The sequence below is a fragment of the Cetorhinus maximus genome, chromosome 16 (assembly GCF_964194155.1).
Source record: "Cetorhinus maximus chromosome 16, sCetMax3.hap1.1, whole genome shotgun sequence".
Classification (NCBI taxonomy): Eukaryota; Metazoa; Chordata; class Chondrichthyes; order Lamniformes; family Cetorhinidae; genus Cetorhinus; species Cetorhinus maximus.
The window spans coordinates 60,619,165-60,639,835 of NC_135894.1; the positions used below are offsets into that span (position 1 = coordinate 60,619,165).

General features: G+C 41.6%; 1 protein-coding gene across 4 annotated transcripts in view; it reads left to right on the forward strand.

Annotated features, from left to right (window-relative positions):
- The window catches only part of scaf4a (SR-related CTD-associated factor 4a), a 104,715-nt gene that overhangs the window by 62,854 nt on the left and 21,190 nt on the right, over positions 1 to 20,671 (forward strand). For all 4 annotated transcript variants that reach the window (XM_078559863.1, XM_078559861.1, XM_078559864.1 and 1 more), the window contains 8 exons: positions 743 to 863; positions 4,760 to 4,939; positions 5,027 to 5,118; positions 8,003 to 8,193; positions 8,576 to 8,676; positions 10,584 to 10,697; positions 11,233 to 11,389; positions 19,934 to 20,049. In XM_078559863.1, coding sequence (XP_078415989.1) covers positions 743 to 863; positions 4,760 to 4,939; positions 5,027 to 5,118; positions 8,003 to 8,193; positions 8,576 to 8,676; positions 10,584 to 10,697; positions 11,233 to 11,389; positions 19,934 to 20,049 — 1,072 coding nt within the window. The remainder of the gene's footprint in view (positions 1 to 742; positions 864 to 4,759; positions 4,940 to 5,026; positions 5,119 to 8,002; positions 8,194 to 8,575; positions 8,677 to 10,583; positions 10,698 to 11,232; positions 11,390 to 19,933; positions 20,050 to 20,671) is intronic.

Genomic DNA, 20,671 nt, shown 5'->3' on the forward strand with positions numbered 1-20,671 from the left:
GACTTGGGTTGTTTTCGTTGGAGCAGAGAAGACTGAGGGGGCGACCTGATTGAGGTGTACAAGATTATGAGGGGCATGGACAGGGTGGGTAGGGAGCAGCTGTTCCCCTTAGTTGAAGGGTCAGTCACAAGGGTGCATAAGTTCAAGGTGAGGGGCAGGAGGTTTAGGTGGATGTGAGGAAAATCTTTTTTACCCAGGGGGTGGTGACGGTCTGGAATGCACTGCCTGGGAGGGTGGTGGAGGCGGGTTGCCTCACATCCTTTAAAAAGTACCTCGGTGAGCGCTTGGCATGTCATAACATTCAAGGCTATGGGCGAAGTGCTGATAAATGGGATTAGGTAGGTAGGTCAGGTGTTTCTCGTGTGTTGGTGCAAACTCGAAGGGCCTCTTCTGCACTGTGATTCTGTGAAACCTGTTGTGGGGACTGAAGCTGTTAGGCGCTTGCTGATAATCCAGCTTCAAGATTACTTTTTACTTTTAACAAAAACCTGATATTTTACAAAATTAATTAACTTAATTGGACTTGAAGTAACTCTTGCACTTTCTCACCATGATGGGCATTACACTATTCATTAGAATTACTGATGAATTTTATTGGAAAAAATTGCAAGATGTTTATTTTATGAAAATGTTTAATATAATTTTTCAGGAAGAATTGCAAGTATTCTGTGGGTATTTTAAATGCTTGTCTGAACATATTAATTTGAACTAACTTTTTAACATTTCATCTGTTTAATGTTAGTGGCTACTCTGGGGAAGGTATACAGCCACCTATGTATCAGCAGCTTGGGATTCGACTGCCAAATATGGAACAATTTCAGCAGACGTTAATGGGACTTCAGCAGGAGACATTGCAACAGCAGGTTAGAGAATATAAAGAGTTTAAAATCCTGTGCAGCTCATCAGAAACCTGGAATAAGAATGTTTTTCAGTTGAATCTTTGCACATATAGTTACCGCATTAGGATATATAGACATGCTAGCATTGTGAATATTATGTGCAATACTGAATTAAATTTGGATTGTACTAACCCAGAGTGGATAGACAAGTTTAATAGTTCTCCCTACTTTAAACAGTATATACCTCCACATTCATGAGCTCTCATTTGACCAAAACCCAAATTTCTAGCAGTCCCTTCTTTAGTATGATAGTAGTAAAAACAAATCAAATACCTTCTCAAAGTCAGATAACCAGGCCAAAGCTTCCACTACAACTGTGGATATCTTGTAGGCTGCCTGCAGATTCCCTCTGTGGGACATGTTCCATGATGTGTTTCAGAGTCCAAATAAGAACCCTGCAGTTACATGATTTTTCCTTCCATCGACAGGAAAAGGTGGCAGCATCTACCAAGACCAGTTCTAAGCCAGTTGATACTTGTCCACTGTTTGTGAAGAAGGTTTGACCCTTTGGGTTGCAGTGTGGAGCCTCTATAAGGAATCTGTTTAGTATGTCGCAGTTCTCCCAAGCATTACGCTATCAGTCATCGGGGTTGGTGAGGGGCTTTGACGATGGTCCGAAATGGCCTTCTGGGTTGATCAAGTTGGCATGGATGAACATACCTGTGCTGATGTGGTTATATTCTGTGGAGACTGTACATCCAAGGTGTAGGTGGGGCGGTGCAATGTTTGCAAGCACAGGTAGCCAGGATGTTGGTTTCAATAAAAGCGTGCTGGTATTAATTCCCACTATAGAGTTCAGCTGGACAACAAGGAATTTGACATGTGGGCTTAGTTGCCATGCAGGAGAGTGTATACGCTGCTGGTGTAGAATATACTGGAGCAATTGCTGCCATATAGAGGGCTTGAACATGTGTTGTTAATCTGGATCTGGTGACTTTCTGGTGCAGGTTGGCCTTAATTTTTTCCTGAGATTCTGAAGATGCTGTCTACATGACAGTGTGGTCGAGCGTGACTCCTAAATAGGAGGGGTTTTTGGCCTGATTTGCCTCCATGCCACAGAATGAGAATTTCAGAGCTTAGATTGCTTGATGGATGTTGAGCTGGAATGTCAAATTGAAGGCCTTTTGAGGTTTTGGCTGAGGGCAACATCAGTGGAAGTAGGTGTCCATCCTCTGCAAATCACTGGCCAGATACGTCAGTTCAAGAAGGTGGCACACCGCCATATGCTCCAGGGCAGTGAGAGATGGACAGTAAATGCTATACTTGCCAGTGATACCAACATCCCAAATTTTAAAAAAGGATCATCTCAGTAACCAATAGATTCTTGTTTTGCTTGGCCAAGGCAATCTCATCATCATATATGAATTTGCAGGGCTCTTTTCAATTTATTCTTTGTAAGTGTTAGGTGCCAGGACAGAACCCTGTGAAAGTTGGTTGTTCAGCCTCCTTTATCTGCTCTCAGTGCAAATGTACACACTTCAGCATCAGTTGCTAAGGATGGAGTTCATTGATAGGCCATTGCTTTGCAAGGTTACAAGGTGAGGAGCTCGAAAAGGAGTTCATGATTCCATATCCTGCCATGCCCTGCTTTCAGGGCCACAAGTGCTACGTCAATCTTGAGTTGGCACTGGAAGCTTGTTTCGATGTATGTTGTTAACACTGCCACTTAGACACTGCAGTTGAGGCCGTCATGGAAGCCAACTTGATCCAAGTCCGTAGTCCATTTACTAGACGCCCCAGCACTTTGTAACAAATGCAGAGGAGACCGGATGGTAGCTAGAGGCCTCACAAGCATTCTTCCACTGCTTCAAAGGGGCAATTATTTTAACCCCTGCAGACTGATGGAATTTTACTGGTTCCCAATGTCTCAGAGAAGTAGATAAACCATCTCTTCACTTTGGGTCCAAGTGCTTTTAAGAATTTTGGATAAATACCCACTGGACCTGCTGCTTTTCCAGATTTGGCTGTCAACAGAGCGGCACTCAATTTGTCCAGAGTGACTGGATCAGGCACAGATAACCATCTTGGTGCTGCCATGAAGTTTGTTGGAAATTGATGCATCACCTGGCTTTGAAATTTCTTGTCTACTGAAGCCTTTGACGCTTGTATCAAGTAGGATGCAATAGTGTCTGCTACAGTGGTCAGACTTGTGTTTATAGGCGAGGTTTGCCCCACCAAGTTGATGGAGTGCACAGTCAATGCTTTCCTGTTGGAGTGTAAAGTTAGTCTTCTCCACAAAGTTCTTCCATCTTATCATCTCACTGAGTTCAAGGATTCCAACATTGTGGTTGTGGTTGGGTTCATGTTCAGCACATATTCCTGGTGGGGGACCAGATTTTCATCCTTCCTGTATGCCTTTCTAAACTTCCAAGATGTACTGTTTTGTGGCAGCTTTAATAGTTCCTGTAACTCTGTTGAAGGCATCAGTGGTTGACTGAATCTACCTGATGTTCGTGTCAATTGACTTTTGATGGACTTTTCAGTCTTTGCTTTTTTAAAACTCCACCAACAGGAATTTTGATGCCACCATTGATGATTGTTGACCTGAGTTGACTGTTGGGGAAGTTGTCAAACCATAAATGAGGAGAGAGCAGTAGAATGGGTCACTGTACAACTGGTGGTTTGTACTGATTGGAGATCAGTAGCATTCTTGCACATACTGTTGTATTGAAATCTCCAGCAGTACCTTTACACTTGAATTAGGTCATGAGGTGGTTTTAAGGCAAGTTTGGTGTCATTTTGAGGTGACAATAGTTGTGATCTGAGATCTTGTAACAGGATGAGCCACGGGAAGACTGTCATCATCCACCCTTCATATTTGCTTGGTACTTAACCAAATTACACAAACAACTTCACACAATGATCTTATTCTGCAGCTGTAAATGAAGAACCAATGGAAGTAATCTACAAGTGGGTTATATAACAAATAAGGGAGTGGTTAGTTGGTGTGTAAAGTATGATGAACATAGTAACCTCTTAAAAGAGGTTATTTCTTTCCCTTGATGTGAAGTTACAGTACTTGTATGGAATGAATAATAAGGGAGACCCTTTCAGGCAAGCAATCTTTCAGCTGTATTAATTAGTACTCTGAATTAGAATGGTCTTTTTGCTCTCATGCTCTTAGCAGCAGTGCTTTTTAGGTAACCTTCTAAAGACTTTGATTTCCTGGAATGGTTAGTTTTTTTTGTAGAGTAGTTATAAAGTGCTTACACAGAAGAGATTTTTTGATTTGGTGAAATAAAATGTCTCACAAAGCAACCATTTTTCACATTTCTATCAAGTTCTTCATGAGCCATCTATGGTTGAAAAGAGGAAAGCATTGGCATATGGAATTTTTATTGTGAAAAAGATGGTGAAATTTTTAACACCATCTCAGAAGTGTCCTAAAGGACTAAGCATATCTGACCCTTTGCCGACTGGCTAGATGACAAGTCTCTATGCCATTAATTTGAGGTATGGTGCCATAGTTTAAAGGGGAGCAGTCTGGAGGTTTCTAAAGAGATGGTTTTTTAAATTTAAAATGGTGTATTTTATTATCTGCACGTACAAAGGATTTATTTTCCTCCCTGTAATTAAGAAAATTGAATCTGACCTTTGAATAAGTGGTATTCCAGATACAGTGATGGTAGATCATATAGGTTTTAGCTGTGGAATCTTTTAAAGGATCAGCCATCTGTTGATTTTCCTTCTTGCTTATCTTGCCTTACCATAGTGTGTGTCTAAGTATCTGTCGTTGCAAGATACACTCCTACATCTAAGGTTAGAATTTTCCTTTAGTGCAAAACAATGGTACATTCAGTACATTTTTGCATTATTCTTGTTAAAAATTACAGATACTAATTTACTTTGTTTTATTTCAGATGCCCCCACCTCCCAATGGACAGTTACCAACGTTTGGGATGGTTCCTGTTCATCCATATGCAGCTATGCCTCAGCCTGCTATGCCACCAGCACCACCTATACAGCCTGTTTTTCAGCAAGACTACCATACTCCAAGTGAACCACCGCCACCACAGCAACAACAACAGCAACAACAACAGGTGAGATTTCACTTAACTAATAATTTTGTAATGTGAGAGTTACTTTTGTGGGTCATAATTTAATGGTCATAATCTTGTGATTTGAAGGAAATAGATATGGAGATTGAAAAGCCTGACACACGAGAAACAAAACGTCGTAGTGTTGAAAATAGAAGATCACGTACTCGGTCTGGATCAAGGTTAGTAAAACAGATTAGTAGTACTGTGTTAAGTACTTGTAATCTGCCCATTTACTTGAAAAGTCTTAAATTTATGAATTCAATAAAATAAACAAATAGTTCAGGACTCAGTATCTCATCCATTTTCCCTCACCTAACAGTTGGCTCACTGTACCCTTGCTTATCATTGTTAGACTACCAGAGACTCGTGAAGCATTTGCGGTCAAATTAGTGTACTTGACTAATTCCAAGTTTCCCATGCCATCCCCTCCCCCTCATTCCTCCCATGCCATTTGTGCCCTTCCATTCTATCCTTCACATGTTACCTGTCCTGTGCCATCCATATCCCCAGCTTTCCACAATCCTTCCAGCCGGGGTAATTTTGTTGTTGGGCTCCCATTACCTTCTGCTGTTTAATTTCTCCACTGATCACCCCTGAACCCTGCTGCCAATAACCATGTGACAGTCACACATGCTTCGTGTACTCCAGTCTTCTGCATGCCCCACATGCCTCTGGAAGTGCTAAGATCCACCCACCAAATAAACCCACTGACCAATCAGAAAAGTGCAGATAAATAAAAACATTATCATAGATTAGAACAACAGCTTCCCAACCAGATGGTCACACATTTAAGCCATCTAATAATGTTGCACTGTTATGGACTTTACACATTATCTGGAGTTTTTCCTTACTCAGATATAATCTTAATTATACGCAATCATTTTAAATTCTCTGTTGGGTACCATTTAAGTGGAATTTCACTGGTTCACTGTCATGTAGCAATGCGGGTCTTAGAAAGTGAGAAGTATTTCACATCTAATTTTCCATGGCTGTTTTCAATGTCATTTTTTTCTTCGTTCTTGTTGCCGTTCGGAAGGTGATGAGCTGCCTTCTTGAACTGCTATAGTCCACTTGGTGTAGGTACACCCGCAATACTTTTTTTTCTGCAGTAATTTGATGCAACTGAATGCCTTGTTATGCCATTTCAGAGGGCAGTTAAGAACCAGCCGCATTGTTGTGGATCTGGACTTGCATAGATTGGCCTGGATAAGGATGGCAGATTTCCTCCCCTGAAGGCCATTGGGGAACCAGATAGGTTTTTCTGGCTATGCAGTAGTTTCATTTTTAATGATATTAACATTTTAATCTAGATTTATTAATTAAATTTAAATTCCCCCAGCTGTTGTGGTAGGATTTGAACTCATTTTCAATGGTGCATTAGTCCAGGCCTCTGGATTACTAGTTCAGTAACATTACCACTATGCTACCATCCACCTTAATGATGGCCTCCATGATTACCTCGTGGAGATTGTTGAAACTTTGTCCAGGAATTGAAATGCAAATGGTAATGCTAAAATACAAACCTTGGTGTCTTTGTTGGGGGTATAGACATATTTAGCCACTAAGCTGCATCATAGTTTCAACTTTCTTGTACACTCTGGAGAATTCTCGCTGTTGCACAGCATTTTGTGTACTCTCAATGCTGTTTATTCGTCCACTTCAGACAGAAAACTTGACATGCAGCCACATTAACTATGTTACTCTTCATTCAAGTGAATGTTACGTGGTCATAATTTTGGCATTTCAGCATTGCTATCTTCAGATAGCCCTAATGGGAGTGACTGGCACAGCTGAGTGCGAGGTAACATTGTTGATGCCTGATATACAAACACACAGATTTAGATTTTTTTTAAAATTAAGGTGCTGATGGAATACAGCAAAAAAGACACTTGTTGTTTGACTGTACACAGCTTCCTTTCACCTTTGGGACCTGGTTTGAATTCATCAAGACAGAGGTGTCCTGTTTATGATGGCTTTGAGAATCCTAGATGAGATCAATAAATGTAGTCTCAATTTGGGTTCTAGTAAATGTGGGTACCCAGCGCAGATCTGTCTAGAGTTCACAGCACTAATGTCCAGTCTTGTGTAGTATATTGAAAATGGAAGAATTGACATTGGTGCCATAAATTGTTGATAATTAAATCACATTGTTGGGACAAATTGGCGATAGGGTCTAGCCTATTGTGTAACTGTCCTAACCGTCAACTGTTTTGTTACTAACAAAACATTTTTGTATTAAAAGAAACCTTTGAATAGGGGCTACAAAATGTTGATCATTAGCTTACCATTCTCATCTTTAACTGATACCATTGAGTTCAACAGCACTGTAACTTGGAAGTGATGACAACACTGTGTGCACAGGATAGATAATCTTTTCAGATTATTTAGTGAGATGACCATTGTAAACCTACACATTGGTTTACTTAATATCAAATAAAGGAATAGTGTTCTCATACTGAACTTTACTATTAGAGGACTTGATAGGCTAGCTGCTGGCAGAATGTTTTCCTTAGCTGGAGAATCTAGAACTAGGGATCACAGTCTCAGAATAAGGAGTTAGCCATTTAGGATTGAAATGAGAAATTTCTGCACAAAGGATTGTGGTTCTTTGGAATTTTCCTCCTCAGTGAGCCGTGGATGCCTAGTCATTAACTATATTCAAGACATTGATTTTTGGATACCCAGGAAAATGGGTTCGATGTGGGAAGGTGAAATTGAGGTAGAAAATCAGCCATGATCATATTGAATGGTGGAGGAGGGCTGAATGGCCTATTACTCCTTTTTCTTATGTTCTTATCATCCCATAGGATTAGCCTTGCTTTCAGTGTAGAAAACCGTGCTTCTCATCAGTGTAACGGCATGTATATTTGCATATAAAAAGGGACAGCAAATGAGAACATAGTAGAAATACTAAATTCAAAAAGTAGGGACCTATTAAAATAATTGATATTTAAAGTAAAAGCTGTTATGGAGTTGTAAGAGCTCATGTGAACACACTGCATTTTATTATTTCTTGGAAGATTGTTTCATTTACTGGATATATAACATATATATTTTCCACAGATCACCAAAGAGGAGACGTTCTCGGTCTGGGTCTAGGTCACGAAGGTCAAGACATAAGCGTTCTCGATCACGATCCAGAGAAAGACGGAGGCACTCTCCTCGATCGCGATCTCAAGAACGACGTGAAAGAGAGAAGGAGAGAGAACGACGTCAAAAAGGACTTCCACCAATTAAGTCTAAAATTGTTAGCGGTAGGTAGTTTGAATCTAGAGGAAAATCCATTGTACCATGCCATATTTCATCCTGTTTATAAAGGAACACTGCCATGGCCATAATTTGTTAGAATTTTCATTGTCCCATAAACAGCAAAATAGTGTATGTAATTTTTATAATTAAAATATTAGCGTCTCTACAATATTAAAAAGTGATGAATTACTCATATATAAAACACCTCATTCATTTATCTTAAAGGGTTCTTTATCCTCCAGTCAACGGAAGTGAAGCGAGTGCTTTAACCTCTAAATTTGAGATTCTCACTGTGTTCCATTAGCCCAAATCTATGACAAAATGTGTTTTCTCATACTACTAAAATCCAGCTTTCTGAGCTTAATGTTTTCAACGTCATGTCTCCAGTTTGCAGCACAACACTCTGGATAGGACAGCTGGACAAGAGAGCAACTCAACAGGATGTTGCAAATCTTCTGGAAGAATTTGGCCAGATAGAATCTTTGAATGTAAGTATATTTTATCCCTGGCTGAAAATTATTGTCACATTGGATTAATTGTGTGTTCACAGACTAACTCAATGTGTAAATGCTTTGTTTGCTCTGTAATTGAGGGATTCAGAACATATGGCTCCCAGATGATTTCAGTAGCTATATGCTAGTGAAGGGGATGAAAAATCAGCCATGGCTCCTGTCCTCAATTTCCATACACTGATTCATGATGGAGGGTATTTAAGTCTGGATGTTAAGTGAGACCAGAATTACACCTGTTTTGCTGAAAAGCTTGCTGCCATACACTCTCGGTTCACATGTGTAAAATGAACACTTGAATGTTGCTGACATCTATGCAGCCGCTTGGATGGAAATTAAGTGATGTTACCAGTGGATTAAGAGGGTCAGGTGGGGGGGGTAAGTGCATTTTGAAGTTAATGTGCTATTGAAAATTAGCTTGTGTGTTTGGTCCTGAAATAATTTATAGAAATCATTCCAAAAAAACACCTTTTGTTTTAATATGCTCCTGAATGCAATGTGTACTTAGCAGTTAGGAGAGCACAGCCAGGTGCAGGATGTGACAATGCAATCTTAAGAAGAGCACCCCCACCTATTGCAGGAGTGTGACAGTTCAGTTTCTCAGGCATTTGTGATTTTTCTTCAGTGAGATTTTCAATTTGGGGCGGATATAATAGTATAGTGGTTTTGTTGGTGGACTAGTAATTGAAAGGCCTGGACTAATAATCTGAAGACATGAGTTCAAATTCCACCATGGCAGTTTGTGAATTGAATTCAGTTAATAAATCTGGAATCAAAAAACCTCATTTGTAATGCTATGAAACTGTAAAAACCCAACTAGCTCACTAAAGTTATTTAGGGAAGGAAACCTGCCATTTGGTGCTGAATTCAAACCAGAGGCAATGTTGTAATGAAAGAAGGTGCAGAGGAGATTTACTAGAATGGTACCATGGATGCAGGACTTTAGTTACATGGAGAGACTAGAGAAGCTGGGACTGTTCTTGTTAAAGCAGAAAAGATTTAGGGGACATTTATTAGAGGTGTTCAAAATCAAATATGGTTCTGATCAAGTAAATAAGGAGAATATGTTTCTGGAGGCAAAAGACTCAGTAGCGGTGGGCACACATTTAAAGTAATTGGTAAAGAATCAGAGGCAGGATGAGCATTATTTTTACACAGCCCATTGTTCTGATCTGGAGTGCACTGTGGTGGAAGCAGATTCAATAATACCTTAAGAAATATTTGAGGGGGAAAGGGTTTGCAGGGCAGAGTAGGAAGGGTAGAGATATGGGCTAATTGGATGGCTTTTGCAAAGAGACAACACAATCACTGCATCATCCTATGAACTTGCTACACTTTCCTGTCCCTTTGAAACTAGCTTCTCATGCATGCTTTCATATTTGTATCATTTATAAATAATGAACATTTACATTCCATATATAATGCATATTCATTGTTAAATATTAGTTCCATATTCCTTCTAATATAAATGCTCCTGTTATAAATAACAGGTCAATGTAGAAATAAAAAGTACCATTACAAAGAAATAAAACTTTATTTTCCCTTTAAGCTGAAGAAATAAAAGTTTTGTTATTTTACCTTTATCCCTTTAACTGCTTATCATGTAGTGACCCAGGTGTATGAAAATTATTCATAATTGGATTGAAAACAACATTTACTGCCAGAACAAATTGGAACTTGGTAATGAATTGTTACAAAAGGAGAAAATGCTGGAAACACTCAACAGGTCAGGTGGCATCTGTGGAGAGAGAACAGGGTTAATGTTTTAGATTGATGATCTGTCATCAGAATGCATATGTTTAATTTGATTGTGTGTTTTCCTTCATATTGGTACTTTCATTTGGGATTCTGTTAGCTCTTTTGATCTATTTTGTGTTGTATCGCAGATGATTCCTCCAAGAGGTTGTGCTTACATTGTGATGGTTCATAGACAAGATGCATACCGAGCCTTACAGAAGCTGAGTAGAGGGACGTTCAAAGTCAATCAAAAGCCTATAAAGGTATGCACTGTATAGGGTGCTGAATTTTACAAAAATGAATCTTTCTTCTCTAAACACCATAAACTGTAGCTGGTTTTTCAGTGATTAAACTTGATGACCTGATTTTTATGTTGTGCACGCCATGTATGTAGAATGTTTAATGTTAGGTTACAGTGCAGTAGAATTAGGATAGAAATACAATTCTTCCATTTTTTTTCTTTTTACAGAAATGATGCTTGTAAATATATTTGTTTATTGAACGGTAGAATGTGATACCGGTCTGCAGCAAAGAAGTAAATCCTTTTTGGGGAATTAGCCAGAAACCTAGCACCGTCCCTGTTGTGTTTATATGATAGGTTCTTTCTGAAATGGTTTTTCAAACATTCTCTGCAGAAGAAACATCAATAATACTCATAGGGGATATATTGTAAAGCAAAGGTAACACTTATGAGAGGGAAAATAGGCCCCATAACTTTCCCTAATGGGGCAAATAAAGATTTTCCTTTTGAGTAATTTATGGAATGATGTGTACCAAATAAAGTCCTTTACTTTTCAGATTGCCTGGGCCTTAAACAAGGGAATGAAAACAGAATACAAACAGTTTTGGGATGTAGAGCTTGGGGTATCTTATATTCCATGGGATAAAGTTAAACCTGAAGAACTGGAGCGTTTGTGTGAAGGAGGAATGCTGGACAATGAAACTCTTTGTCCAGGTAAGCATCAGCATCATTATTGCATTTTTGTCTATTCAATAAATTTCTTCAGGAATATATTGGGTGAATTTTGTTTTATCTTGTGGTCTTAACTATCAGTGTTGAAGTCCTGTGAAGGAACATGTAAGCTTCTGAGTATTTTGCTAATCATGCTGCAGGTAAGACTCCAGCAAAAAAAAAAAATTCTCATTTCCATTGGTTCGGTTAGCAATGAATTCATGGGGAACATCCTCACTTTCAGTTAAACTGGAGACTGCATTAGAACCAGTCAATCTGGCCTACGGTTTACCAGCCTGACAGTGACAAATTACTCCACTGGGCCAGGTTTTGCATTGAGTTTTGCATTTGGGGAGGTGGTGGAGGTGCAGTTGTATTGTCGCTAGACTAGTAATCCAGAGACCCAAGGTAATGCATTGGGGACCTGGGTTCGAATCCTGCCAAGGCAGATGGTGCAATTTGATTTCAATAAAAACCTACTGGTGACCATGAAACCATTGTCAATTGTTGTAAAAACCCATCTGGTTCACTAATGTCCTTTAGAGGAGGAAATCTGTTGTCCTTACCTGACCTGGCCTATATGTGATTCCAGACCCACAGCAATGTGCTTAACTCTTAAGTGCCCTTTGAAATAGCCTAGCAAGCCACTCAATTGTATCAAATAGCTACAAAGCCTCAAAAAAGGAATGAAACTGGACGGACCACCCAGCATCAACCTAGGCACTGGAAACGACAATGGCAAACTCAGTCCTGTCGACCCTGCAAAGTCCTCCTTACTAACACCTGGGGGCTAGTGCCAAAATTTGGAGAGCTGTCTCACAGACGAGTCAAGCAACAGCTTGACATAGTCATCCTCATGGAATCATATCTTACAGATGATGTCCTAGAAACCATCATCACCATCCCTGGGTATGTGTCTCCCACCAGCAGGACAGACCCAGCAGAGGTGATGGCACACTGGTATACAGATGGGAAGGAGTTGCCCTGGGAGTCCTCAGCATCAACTCTGAACCCCATGAAGTCTCATGGCATCAGGTCAAACATGGGCAAGGAAACCTCCTGCCGATTACCATGTACCACCCTCCCTCAGCTGATGAAATCAGCGCTCCTCTATGTTGAACACCACTTGATGGCAAGGGTGCAGAATGTACTCTGGGTGGGAGACTTCAATGTCCATCACCAAGAGTGGCTCGGTAGCACCACTGCTGACCGAGCTGGCCACGTCCTAAATTACATAACTGCTAGACTGGGTCTGTGGCAGGTGGTGAGGGAACCAGCAAGAGGGAAAAACGTACTTGACTTCATCTTTACCAACCTAACTGCCGCAGATGCACGTGTCCATGGCAGTATCGGTAGGAGTGACCACCACACAGTCGTTGTGGAGATGGAGTCCCGCCTTCACCTTGAGGATACCCTCCATCATGTGTGGTGCTACCACCATGCTAAATGGGATAGATTTGAACAGATCTAGCAACTGAAGTGGGCACTGTGGACCATCAGAATTGTATTGAAACACAATCTGTAACTTCATGACCTGGCATATCCCCCACTGTACCATTACCATAAGCCAGAGGATCAATCGTGGTTCAATGAAGAGTGCAGGAGGGTATGCCAGGAGCAGCACCAAGCATACCTGAAAATGAGGTGTCAACCTGGTGAAGCTATAACACAGGACTACTTGCGTGCTGAACAGCATGAGCAGCAAGTGATAGACAGAGTAAGCGATCCCACAACCAACGGATCAGATCTCATCTCTGCAGTCCTGCCCCATCTGGTCGTGAATGGCGGTGGACAATTAAACAACTTGGAGGAGGAGGAGGCTTCACAAATATCCCCGTACGCAATGATGGAGGAACCCAGCACATCAGTGCAAAAGAAAAGGCTGAAGCATTTGCTACCATCTTCAGCCAGAAGTGCCAAGTGGATGATCTATCTCGGCCCCCTCGTGAAGTCCCCAACATCACAGATGTCAGTCTTCAGCCAATTCAATTCACTCCATGTGATATCAAGAAACGGCTGAAGGCACAGGATACTGCAAAGGCTATGGACCCTCAACATTCTGGCAATAGTACTGAAGACTTGTGCTCCAGAACTTGCCTAGCCAAATTGTTCCAGTACAGCTACAACACTGGTATCTACCCGGCTATGTGGAAAATTGCCCAGGTACACCCTGTATACAAAAAGCAGGACAAATCCAACCTGGGCAATTACTGCCCCATCAGCCTACTCTTGATCATCAGTAAAGTAATAGAAGGAGTTATCGACAGTGCTATCAAGCGGCACTTGCTTAGCAATTACCTGCTCACTGGCGCCCAGTTTGGGTTCTGCCAGGGCCACTCAGCTCCTGACCTCTTTACATCTTTACAGCCTTGGTTGAAACATGGACAAAAGAGCTGAACTCCCGAGGTGAGGTGAGAGTGACTGCCCTTGACATCAAGGCCTCATTTGACCGAGTGTGACGTCAAGGAGCCCAAGCAAAATTGGAGTCAATGGGAATCAGGGAGAAAACTCTCCGCTGGTTGGAGTCATATCTAATACAAAGGAAGATGTTTGTGGTTGTTGGAGGTCAGTCATCTCAGCTCCAGGACTTCACTGCATGAGTTCCTCAGGGTAGTGTCCTCGGCCAACCATCTTCAGCTGCTTCATCAATGACCTTCCTTCCATCATAAGGTCAGAAGTGGGGATGATCGTCGATTATTGCACAATGTTCAGCACCATTCCTGACTCCTCAGATACTGAAGCACCGCATGTCCAAATGCAGCAAGACCTGGACAATATCCAGGCTTGGACTGACAAGTGGCAAATAATATTTACGCCACACAAGTGTCAGGCAATGACCATCTCCAACAAGAGAGAATCCAACCATTTCTCCTTTGATGTTCAATGGCATTATCATCACTGAATCCCCCACTATCAGCATTCTGGGGGTTACCATTGACCAGAAACTGAACTGGACTAGCCATATAAATACTGTGGCTACAAGAGCAGGTCAGACGCTAGGAATCCTGCGATGAGTAACTCACCTCTTGACTCCCAAAGCCTCTCCACCATCGACAAGGCACAAGACAGGAGTGTGATGGAATACTCCCCACTTGCCTGGATGAGTGCAGCTCCCACAACACTCAAGAAGCTTGACACTGTCTGGGGGAAAAGCAGCCCTCTTGATTGGCACCACATTCAGTCCCTCCACCACCGACGCACTGTAGCAGCATCTACAAGACGCACTGCAGGAATTCACCAAGGCTCCTTTGACAGCACCTTCCAAATCCACGACCACTACCATCTAGACGGACAAGGGCAGCAGATAGATGGGAACACCATCACCTGGAAGTTCCCCTCCAAGTCACTCATCATCCTGACTTGGAAATATATTGCCGTTCATTCACTGTCACTGAGTCAAAATCCTGGAACTCCCTCTCCAACAGCACTGTGGGTGTACCGATGCCACATGCAGTGGTTCAAAAAGGCAGCTCACCACCTCTCAAGGGCATCTAGGGATGGGCAATAAATGTTGGCCCAGCCAGCGAAGCCCACATCCTGTGAATTAATAAAAAATAGAGTGATGATCAAATGATGCCAGCCATTTGTTGGCCTTGCACTTGCCCAAAGTCCTCACAGTAAATTGCTGTAAATGCCCTGTACTGTGTATCTGGGGCCTGTGAACAGGGCAAGCAACTGTGTGTGTCCTTAACCAATCATATTGAAGAATCAGTATTTCTGGAAGTGTAAGTTAGAACAGTGAAATCAATGTCAAATTAAATACAGATAGCAAAATAAAGAAAGGGAAAGTAAGATTGGATTAGGAGGGAGAGAAAAATGAGACAAAAAGTTTGTGCATAAATAATGGTGAACACAATTAGCTTTTTTTGCAGCAATCTTTGAACCAGTCCTGAACTAAAAAAGCGCTTGAGTCAGGGGCCAGTATGAAAACAAACTTTTAATGACAGAAGACTATACTTTGTGTTCAGTCAGTTGTAGAATGTCAGATTTGATTCCAGCATGTTTTTAATCTCCTATGATGCAAAGTTGGGTGAGCAAGTAAACTGTGAGGAGGGTACAAGAATAAGAACAGGCCAGGTGAGTGAATAAGAACATGGTATATTCAATGTGAAGTTATCCATTTTAGTAGGAAAAGTTAAAAAGAAGAATATTTTTTAAATGGTGATAAACTGGGAAATGTTGGTATTCAGAGGGACCTGGGTGTCTTTGTACATAAATCACAATATTAACATACAGGTACAGCAAGCAATTAGGAAAGCAAATGGTATGTTAAGCCTTTATTACAAGGGGATTGGAGTATTAGATTAAAAAAGACAACTGTAATTATATATTGATGAGGCTACACCTGGAGTACACTGTCCAATTTTGATCTTAGCAATAGAAGGATATATTTTCCTTCGCATAAGTGCAACAAAAGTTTACTAGACTCTTTCCTGGGATGAGGGGATTTTCCGGTGAGGAATAGACTGTACCTCCCTGAAGTCGCCACTATCACTGATGTCAGTCTTCAGCCAGTTTAGTTCAGTCCACATGAAATCGAAAAACAGCTGAAGACACTGGATACAGCAAATCTCTGGTGTCTGATGACATCCCAGCTGTAGAACTGAAAACTTGTGCCCCAGGATTGGTCATGCCCTTAGCCACGCTGCTCCAGTACAACTTCAACACTGGCATCTATTTGATAAAGTGAAAAATTACCTGGATACGTCCTGTTTACAAAATGCAGAGCAACTCCCAATTTGTCCAATTACCACCCCATCAATGTACTCTCAATTATCAGCAGTGATGGAAGGTCATAGAGGTCTACAGCACAGAAAAAGGCCCTTCGGCCCATTGAGTCTACGCCAGTCAAACAAGTACCTAACTATTCTAATCCCATTTTCCAGCACTAGGCCCATAGCCTTGTATGCCATGACATCGCAAGTGCACATCCAAATACTACTTAAATGTTATGAGGGTTTCTGCCTTTACCACCCTTTCAGGCAGCGAGTTCCAGATTCCCACCATCCCCTGGGTGAAAAAATTCTTCCTCACATCCCCTCTAAACCTCCTACCCCTTACCTTAACTCTATGCCCCCTGGTTATTGATCCCTCACCAAGGGGAAAAGTTCCTTCCTGTCTACCCTATCTATGCCCCTCATAATTTTATACACCTCAATCATGTTCCCCCTCAATCTCCTCTGCTCCAGGGAAAATAACCCTAGACTATCCCAATCACTCCTCATAACTAAAACTCTCCAGCCCAGGCAACATCTTGGTAAATCTGCTCTGCACTCTCTCTAGTGCAATCACAGCCATCCTGTAATGCAGATTCCAGAACTGCATGCAATACTCTAGCTGTGGCCTAACCAGCGTTTTATACAGTTCCATCATAACCACCCTGCTCTTATATTCTGTGCCTCGGCTAATAAAGGCAAGTATCCCATATGCATTCTTAATCACCTTATCTACCTGCCCGGCTACCTTAAGGGACCGGTGGACATGCACACCAAGGTCCCTCTGATCCTCGGTACTTCCCAGGGTTCTACCATTCATCGTGTGTTCCGATACCCAAGTGAATCACCTCACACTTATCCGGATTTAATTCCATTTGCCACTGATCAGCCCATCTGACCAGTCCGTCTATAACATCCTGTAATCTAAGGCTATCCTCCTCGCTATTTACCACCCCACCAATTTTCGTGTCATCCGTGAACTTACTGATCAACCCTCCTATATTCAAGTCTAAATTGTTTATATATACCACAAACAGCAAGGGACCCAACACCGATCCTTGTGGAACCCCACTGGGCATAGGCATCCAGTCACAAAAACACCCCTCGACCATCACCCTCTGCTTCCTGCCACTCAGCCAACTCTGGATCCAAATTGCCTTGGATCCCATGGGCTCTTACCTTCGTTATCAGTTTCCCATGCGGGACCTTATCAAAAGCCTTGCTGAAGTCCAAGCAGACTACATCAAATGCATTGCCCTCATCTACACACCTGGTCACATCTTCGAAAAATTCAATTAAATTGGTCAGACATGACCTCTTCTTAACAAAACTATGCTGACTGTCCTTGATTAATCCCTGCCTCTCCAAATGTAAATCCTTACCTCTCCAAGTGTAATTTGTTTCTGTCATTTTTTAAGCCTGCCAGACCTCTTAGAACCTCCTCCCTTTCTATGCTAATTTCTTTAATTATATCACAGTCCTTCTGCCTGATTTCCATACCCATGTCATCCCTCTCACTTGTGAACACTGACACAAAGTATTCATTTAGAACCCTACCTATGTCTTCCGACTCCACACAAAAATTACCACTGTGGTCCTTAATGGGCCCTACTCTTTCCCTAGTTATCCTCTTATTCTTAATGTACTTGTAAAATAACTTTGGATTTTCCTTTATTTTACCTGCCCCCTTTTTGCTCTCCTAATTTCCTTTTTAAGTTCCCCCTTACACATTCTATATTTCCCTAGTGGTTCCGCTGTTTTGAGCCCTCGATATCTGCCATAAGCCTCCCTTTTTTCTCTTTATCCAATCCTGTATATCCCTCAACATCCAGGGTTCCCTGGATTTGTTGGTCCCACCCTTTATCTTTACTGGAATATGTTGGCCCTGTACTCTCCCTATTTCTTTCTTGAATGAGTCCCACTGCTCCGATGCAGATTTACCTAAAAGTAGCTGCTCCCAGTCCACTCTGGCCAAATCATATCTGACCTTAGTAAAATCGGCCTTCCACTAATTTAGAACTCTGATTTCTGGCCCATCCTTGCCCTTTCTATTACAACCTTGAATCTAATTGATTTATGATCACTATCTGCAAAATGTTCCCCCACTGATACCGCTACCACTTGCCCAGCTTCATTCCCTAAAATTAAATCCAGGACAGCCCCCTCTCTTGTAGGACCTTCTACGTACTGGGTGTTGTTGATGTTACTATCAAGCAGCACTCACTCAGCAATTACCTGCTCACCAATGCTCAGTTTGGGTTCCACTAGGGCCATATTACATCTTTGGTCCAAACACGGACAAAAGAGCTGAATTCCACAGACAAAGTGAAAGTGACTTCCCTTGATGTCAAGACAGCATTTGACTGGGTATGGCATCAAGGAGCCCTAGCAAAATTAAAATTACTTGAATCAGGAGTAAAACTCCACTCTGATTGGAATCATACGTAGCACAAAGTAAGGTGATGTAATAGTTGGAGGCCAATCATCTCAACCACAGGGCATTGCTGCAGGAATCCCTCAGGGTAGCATCCATGGCCTGACATCTTCAGATGCTTCCTCAATGACCTTCCCCTCCATCATAGGATCAGAAATGGAGATGTTTTCTGATGATTGCAGCGTTCAGCACTGTTCACAACTCCTCAGATACTGCATGCGAATATGGACTGCATCAGTAAGAGCTGGACAACATTCAGGTTTGGGCTGATAGGCGGCAAGTAACATTCACAGCACGCAAGTGCCAGGCAATGACCTTCGCCAACAAGTGAGGATCTAATCATTTTCCCTTCACATTTAATGGCATTACCATCATTGAAACCCGCAATTTTAGCATCCTGAGGGTTACCATTGACCAGAAACTGAACTGGACTAGCTATATTGTCGATATAGGAGTGGGTCAGAGGCTGGATAATCTGCAGCGAGAAGTTCACACCTGACTCCCCAAAGCCTGTCCACCATCTATAAAGCAAAAGCAAGGAGTGTGATGGAATAATCACTAATTGACTGGGTGAGTGCAGCTCCAACAATACTCGAAGCTCAACACCATCTAAGACAAAGTAGCCCTCTTCAAGGCACCCAATCCACCCCCTTAAACCTTCACACTTTCCACCACTGGTGCACAATTGCTGCATTGTTTACCATTCACTGCAGTAACTTGCCAGGGCTCCTTCAACAACACCTTCCAAACCCATGACCTCTATGACCTAGAAGATCAAGAGCAGCAGATGCATGGGAACACCACCTGAAATTTCCCTTCCATGTCTCATAACATCCTGACTTGCTGGGTCAAAATCCTGGAACTCCCTAACAGCACTGACCACAGCTGTTCAAGAAGGAAGCTCAGCACCACCTTCTCAAGGGCAATTAGTGGTCTTCCTGGGGCTGCTCACTTGCCAAAAACAAATATTCACTAAAGTTTAAAAGAATGAAAGACAGTTTCATTGAAACATAAAATTCTTAATGGGCTTGACAGGGTAGATGATGAAAGTATGTTTCTTCTGACTGGGAAATCTAGAATACAGGGTCACAATCTTAGAATAAGGGGCTGATCATTTAGGATTGAAATTAGGAAAATATTCTTCACTCAAAGGTTGCGAATCTTTAGAATTCTCTACACCAGAGAGCTGTGGGTGCTCATTTATTGAGCATAGTCAAGACAGTCCTATTCGAGGCATAGTTATCGATTTTTGGATAATAAAGGAATCAAGGAATAGTGCAAGAAAGTGGAGTTGAGGTAAAACATCAGCCATAATCATCTTGATTGGCGGTGCAATCTTGAACTGCCAAATGGCCGACTCATTCAATTCCTTATGTTATTATATTCTTATTGTATTAGAATGGAAGACTATTACAAAGGCACCAGCAACCGTTGTTGATGCAGCTGAAAATGGTAATACTGCAGTGACACAACCAGAAGAAATGCCTCAAACTTCTTTGCCAATACCTACACAGGTAAGAATGAATTGTGACTAATTTGTTTGGGATAGATGAATAATCTTTGCATGAGCAAAATGAGTGGTGGAATGCTTATCTTGTTACCATAGCTGCTACGCATCAAGAAATAGGGCTTTGGAATAAGTCCTCTCTTTTGTGTCTTTATATATCTGCTTAAGATGATAACATCTGTATCGCATCGCCTTGATTTATTGCAGCCTTGTCCTGAAGGATAGTACAACTTGCCACAATGCTTACATAAAGGTGTTTGCTACACATCAATTCAAACCATGCTTCCTGAAGGGGGGCTGCTGTATATCCTTTAAGCAAAGCATTGGTCATCAGCTTGAGATGGTGGTTCAGTACATTGTGTGCTGAAATTAGTCTTTTAGGCCTCTGCTTCTCAGTGATTGATTTTAGCACCCTGAAAAAATACCCATTGGATAACCCTTAAAAAAAAATTTAGTGGAAAAGTTCAACATCACATACACCAGCAGTAGCTTACATTAATAATACCTTTTGTGCTCCTCACCCTCTCTGTTCTTTTATTGTTAGCAGTTCCATTGACAATGGAACATTCTTCCCAAGTGTCTCTGCCTTTCCACGACTCCACATTTTAATAGTCTTCTTTAAATTCATC